Source organism: Arachis ipaensis, chromosome B2 (assembly GCF_059453495.1).
Source record: "Arachis ipaensis isolate K30076 ecotype BB chromosome B2, ASM5945349v1, whole genome shotgun sequence".
In the NCBI taxonomy this organism is placed as follows: domain Eukaryota; kingdom Viridiplantae; phylum Streptophyta; class Magnoliopsida; order Fabales; family Fabaceae; genus Arachis; species Arachis ipaensis.
The window spans coordinates 8598785-8605220 of record NC_142437.1 but is presented as its reverse complement, the minus strand read 5'-3'; the positions used below and the strand labels follow the sequence as shown (position 1 = coordinate 8605220).

The 6436-nt window shown below is 37.6% G+C and overlaps 1 protein-coding gene across 1 annotated transcript; it reads right to left on the bottom strand.

Annotated features, from left to right (window-relative positions):
- Positions 1–2826: 2826 nt before the first annotated feature.
- Positions 2827–6113, bottom strand: LOC107624774 (subtilisin-like protease SBT1.5). The gene has a single exon (XM_016327228.3). The coding sequence runs from the start codon at positions 5522–5524 to the stop codon at positions 3116–3118; it is 2409 nt and encodes an 802-aa protein (XP_016182714.1). The 5' UTR covers positions 5525–6113; the 3' UTR covers positions 2827–3115.
- Between the last annotated feature and the right edge of the window lie 323 nt (positions 6114–6436).

Below are 6436 nucleotides of genomic sequence, written 5' to 3'. Positions count from 1 at the left end.
TGATTAAAGAGACTATAAATTACACATTTGATCTTAGTCAAAAGGAGTCTTTGAACAATTACAGAAATATAAAAAAAATATTTATTTAATATGGAAAAAAAACATCCTAATATTTAACAAAAGAAATATTCAGTTATATTTTAGCAAAAATAATTAAATATTTATAAAATTTAAAAAAAATTATGAAATGCTTAAAGAAATAGAGACATTCATATTTGTAATACAAAAAAATTCAAAAAAATATAAAAGAACATCCATTTAGTATGAAAAAGAAACATTCTTATACTTGGCAGAAAAAACATCTATGTATATTAACTCGTAGAGATTTTGAATTCACCCAAAGATATTTGGCTGATTTTTGGCTAATACCCTTTTGGTTCCCTAGCATTGCTCTTTTATTTATTTTAGTATAACCATGGAGATATATAGCTAGCTTAGAGAGTTCTTCTAGGGTTTCGCTTCTGTTTAGGGAGCCATATTTTCTGGTCGAAAAGGCGACAACTTTTCCGACTAGTAGGGTTGTGTTGTCTGAAAAGAATTGAAATCGCGAAATATAAGATTTGTACTTTTAGGATTGTTTTGTAATTTTTCAGGTTTTTTTTTTTGGGATCATTGTGCATTTAGAGATACTCATGGGGTCTTTGTATTATATTGTTAAGTAAATATAGTCTCTGTATTGGTGTATACACAAGACAATATTCGAATCCCGACACTTATTTAAGCGGACTAATGAACTAACTACTAAACCAATCCAACTTGATTACTCTCTGACTCTCTCTGATCACATCTATATATGTGGTTTGGTTTCTATTTTCTCTAGATAGCCTCAATCACCAAAACTTTTATTTAAAGAAAAATAAGTAGTGTTAAAAGCTTATTACTTAAATTAAGCAAGCAATGGTAGCGGCTACACTTGAATTGTACAAAAAAGGAATCGGAGTTGGACAAATAATAAAAGGGTTGTGAAGGGCCATGCATGCACAATGCATATCCTGTTAATGGTTTTGTCTCTAGTGTTGTTAATAACATAAAAAAGCAAAAGAAACAACGCACCGTTTGTTTAGTGGGTGTGTCCACCAAATTTTGAGATACAATGACATACTCACACCCATATTTTATATTTGGTTTTTAAATACATAAAATAAGTAAAGATACAATAGTATACATTGATATATAAATACATAAAATTTGTGTAATGCTATTTTATTGAGACACTAAGACACAAAGGTTAAGACAAATTTTTCCACTTTTATCCTTAATAGTAGTGATTGTGATGATTTTTTTTTTTTGGAAGATAAGGATAATATTGATATTTGCAATTTATATTCTATCTTGTGCATAGTTACCAAACAAAATAAAAGTTGTCTCTTTATATATATGTTTTTAATATTTTGTGTATTTGTGTCTATGTCTTCACCCATACATAAACCAAACACAGCCCAAGGGAACCAAATGATACACACACGACAAGCTAAGAAATCTCATCCATATTTAGTTTCCTAAGAGAAATTTCATTCATCACAATCTCTTTAAATAAAACGTGACATTGCTTTGTGTCTTCCCCTATTTTCATTTATCTTAATTTTGTTGATTAATTTAGTTTGAAATTAACTTCCAATTCACTTGATCTACTCTGTTAAATTTAGTTGTTATTATTATTATTATTGTCAGATTGATAAGTTTTATGGACAATATTTTTATATGTCCAGAAGGGAAGAACAAAAGAAAAAGGAAACCTAATGATACACATTGAGACAAACAGATTAGGAACAAATATCTTTTTGAGGTTGTGAAGTAGCCGCATTTTATTTTCCAGCTAAGATGCTTCCTTTGAACGTTTAAATTAGTTAGCTTTCTGTCCGAGTCAACTTTCATCATTCACGTTCCCACATCATCCAATTGAATGCAGTATCTCTGTCTTGCTTTGCCAGTTTCAATTTTGACAAGTATCCATGAATTTAAAAACATGGTATCTTTCAGTTGGATACTCCTACAAAGACATTTTCATCTGAAAATGGTCCTGTAAACTCTCGTTCTATCAAATATATTCGGTCAAATATGTTAAATCATCTAACGATTTACAATATGTTAAATCATCTAACGATTTACAATACTATGCTCGCATAAAGACGTCTTTATGATTCATGAAAGAAGCCACCATCATTTCTAAATTCTACAATGCAAAGATGTGTACAATCTTTCTCAGATAAATACTCCATCAATTCAACACTGCTAATCTAAGAATTATAATTATAATATTGATTTGTATGTGCTGATACAGATCAAATATTGAAAGAATAACATTTTTTTAATATTTTACAATGATCAGTAATAGTCTAATACCGTTTTGTCTTTAGTTTAATTACCATTAATAATTCTGTGCTAAAATGGAACAGGCAACTATAGTTTAACCAAGATTCTGTGCTAAATAACTGATTTGTCTAAAACTATTAAATATCCACTATCCAAAACAGGTAATAACAACCGATATTTTGTATCAACTTCTATCTCCTCTATCATATACACCTTTCTAAGAATCTTATTTCAAGAATTTAGAATCCCTAAATTGTTATCCTTAAACCATATCTATGGACTCTATATCAGTAAACATGCAATAGATTTTCAAAATGTGTAGTCTATGAGATACATACAAATTAGTAAAGAAAACAACAGCAAAATGTTATTGATCTAAGCATAAAACATTTATCATATCTTCATGCATGGTGCGATCAAATGTTTGACCACAACAAAATAACAAAGATCAAAATGTATTCATACTCAAAAAAAAAAAAAAAAAAAAAAAAAGAAGCATCTTCTCAATATCCATGTTCTTAACACTGCATTTTATACAAGCAACATCCTTAATTTTACAACAGGGAAAATATAATTCAATACCTTTATGTCTTACTAATACCTCCATACCTTTTTTTTTCTTACTTTCTTACAATCAACCCTGCATCAGTTCTTAGGAATATAAAAACTAAAAACTTCAGAAAACCAAACATTTTCTCTATCATACATATATTTATATATATAGAGCTAGATTTTTATATAAAATCTCTCTAAGATGGGTAGAAGGCACAAAATTTCTACATACAAAAAAAAACCTCCAACACTAATAATCAAGAGGCTGTTGCATTGTCACAACCAAGGGACTTGTGACAGTGTGTTTGCCATCAGACCAAACTATGGAACCACTCTTTATACTTGAGCCTCCAGGAGAAAGCTTCACTGCTCTAGCTTGCACCCTAACAAGGAAGTTCAGCTTCTGACCCACCCTCCTGAAGGACAGGGTCTGAGGCTCCACTGTAACCTTCATCCCGACCGGTGGCTTAATGGTGACCTTGTAGACTGAGTTCGCCTCGCCAACATTGGTCACGGATCTAATGAAGTGCGTGGACATTTTCTTCTTGCCATATTGCTGGAAAACTGCTGACAGTGAAGGATAGTTCAAGTTCCCGGCATGTCCGGCTTTCTTCGCACTGCTGCAATCTGCTTTCTTCCTTGTGATCACTTGGATAGTGTCAGTGGTGTAATTTGAATTGCACAAGAAGTTCACATAATCAGAATCCGAAATGTCATAGACCAAACCAGGGTCAATGGCCTTCTCAGGATGAACATGGCCAGCACCATAATCAAACACTGAGGAAACATTCCCAGTGGACTCATCCAACATGGCATGACCCCTATTGTCCACAACATAAGCAGTGGTCATCAATGCAGACCTAATAGCAGCCGGACTCCAATCCGGATGCGCCGCTTTCAACAATGCTGCCAATCCAGAAACATGAGGACAAGCCATTGAGGTTCCAGAGAGTATATTAAACTCGGTTTTGCGCTTATCCGATGGGACGCCAGAGGGGCCAACCCTATCCGGCCACGCAGCAAGGATGTTCAACCCAGGGGCAATCACATCAGGCTTCAAAATCTCTGTTGATACGGGGTTAGGCCCTCTAGCTGAGAATGATGCCACCACAGGTGCTGGCCTAACACCAAGCCTAGTACCTTTGAATATAATCGTTGCAGTTGGTGGCGAAGTGTGATTGGACTTCGCCGCAGTCGCAATGTACCTCCTGATCTCATCGCCCCCTATCGCTCCAACGGCGGTAGCAGGGAGTACATGGCAATCAGCCACCAAGCCTTCACCATCAAATATCCCATTGGCCAAAATCATGCCAATTCCGCCGGATTTCTTCACAACATCACCCTTAGCAGCTCTAGAACTAATCCCTCTATCACAAACAACAATTTTCCCCTTCACTAACTTGGGATCCAAGGAACCTTCCAAACAAAGTGAAGCCGAATAACCATCACCACCACCGGTACTTCCACCGCCACTTAATTCGGATCCAGCATATACAACCGGGTACATCCGACCCGGAATTAAACCCGGACCACCATAAAGACTAGCACCAGCTATAACCCTACCATTTCCAAGCTTCACATGAGCGGGGAAATCCCGGTCAATTGTTCCGGCGCCAACAGTTGTCACCCAGGGGGCGACATTTGTGACGGTGAGGCCACCGGGACCACCGTTTCCGGCGGAAGCCGAGACAAAAACACCGGCTGATGCGGCGCCGTACGCTCCAATGGCAATGACATCGAGGTGGTACGGCACCACGACGCCACCGACGCTGAGCGACGCTACATCGACGCCGTCCGAGACGGCGGCGTCGAAGGCGGCGAGGATGTCGGAGTCATAGCATCCGCCGGTCCAGCACACCTTATAAACCGCGAGCCTGGCCTTCGGAGCCATGCCAGCGGCGACACCAGCTGCGTAACCGAGAGTCGAAGCTGGAGAAACGTACCTTCCGGCGGCGATTGACGCCGTGTGCGTGCCGTGGCCGTCTGAGTCCCTTGGCGACCGGTACTCCGATGTCTCGTTCATCTTCCCGTTGGTAGCCTCGTATCCGGCGGAAAAAAACCTTGCGCCGATGAGTTTCCGGTTGCATGAGGCGGCCGGAAAATCTTTTCCAGCAACACAGCGTCCTTTCCATTTGGCGGGAACGGGACCTAGGTCGCGGTCGTTGAAGCTCTGCCTCTCCGGCCAGATTCCGGTGTCGATAACTCCTATGACGAGATCAGAGCCGAAATCGGTGTCCCGGAGCAAGCCGGTCTTAGCGGCGGTTTGAAGGCCGAGAAAATGAGGAGAGCGCGTGGTGTGCACGTGACGAACTTGTTCAGGTATGAGTGCTGTCACGTGAGGGAGTGTCTGGAGCCTCTTTGCTTCTGAAGGTGAGAGCCTTGTTGAGAAGCCGTGGAAAACGGTGTCGTATGTGTGGAGAATGGGGTTATTGTTGTTAAGGGCGTGTTTGGATGTTGTTCCATTTGTAGTTTTGGTTGAGAGTAGTGAAGAGAGTGTGGATTGGTACCAGTGAGTGTGGGTTGTGAAAAGGGAAGGCTTCAGGTTGTGGTTGACTTGGACTATGAATGTTGTTCTCTTTTCTTCTTCAAAAGAAGAACAACAACACAGAAGTGTGGCAATGAAGATAGTAAGGAAGAGGAAAATGGGAGGGTTTGCCATTGTTAGGTGAAGTGAAGACTGAAGAGTGAAGAGTGAAGGGGACTTGGATATAAAGAGGAGTTAGATTTGTTTCTTAATGGAAGGGAAGGGAAGGTTATTGGGAGAAGACCCACATTACTAATCTATTATTACTTTACTTATTACTACTAAGCAGTAGCAGGAGGGTGAGGTGGAGTTTTGAGCATAGGGTATAGTGTCCTAGTGCATTTTAATAAATAAAGAGCCTTATGAAAGTTAATTTGTTAGTAATAAAAGAAGCTATTGTATAACTATTAATGGGAAAATGTTATATCTAGCACTTGTACATGACATAAAATACAAGAGAGAAAAAAGGGGGTGAAGGAAGGAATGCTGTGTGGATAGTGAGTTGGAATTTTGGTAGCTAAGAAATACATGAAGCAGTGATAGAGGATTTGAGAGTGGGCATGGTGTCTTGTTGTGGGTCTGCAATGTGCATGGAGGACAGACACTGTAGTGGACACAGCATGGCACCTGTCATGTCATAAAAAACTAAGGCCAACACAGAGAAAAATGTCCCATGGGAAAAGAAAACTACCACTGCCTGGCTACATCTAATTCTAACATATCCCCTATGCATGCATTATGTATAGAAAAAAAAAACATATATTTAGTAAAATGTGATTTTTTATTTTATATTCTTTAAGTAAGATAGAAGAAAAAATATATCAAAAAAATATTAAACGATAAAAAATTACATTAGAAAAAAAATTGAGAAGATATACTCTCCATGAATAATTTTAGTAAAAAATATTTATTTCTAATTTTTTTTGCTAAAAATATAATAATATATTTTATTATAAATAAATAAACTTTAATTAAGCTTTTATTTTTATAAGGTCTTAATTTTTTTATTTTGGTCTTTATATAATTTTTTTTCTAATTTTAGTTTAG

Excerpts from the sequence above, each read along its gene's own strand:
- LOC107624774 (XM_016327228.3), bottom strand. The coding sequence starts at position 5,524 with ATGGCAAACCCTCCCATTTTCCTCTTCCTTACTATCTTCATTGCCACA.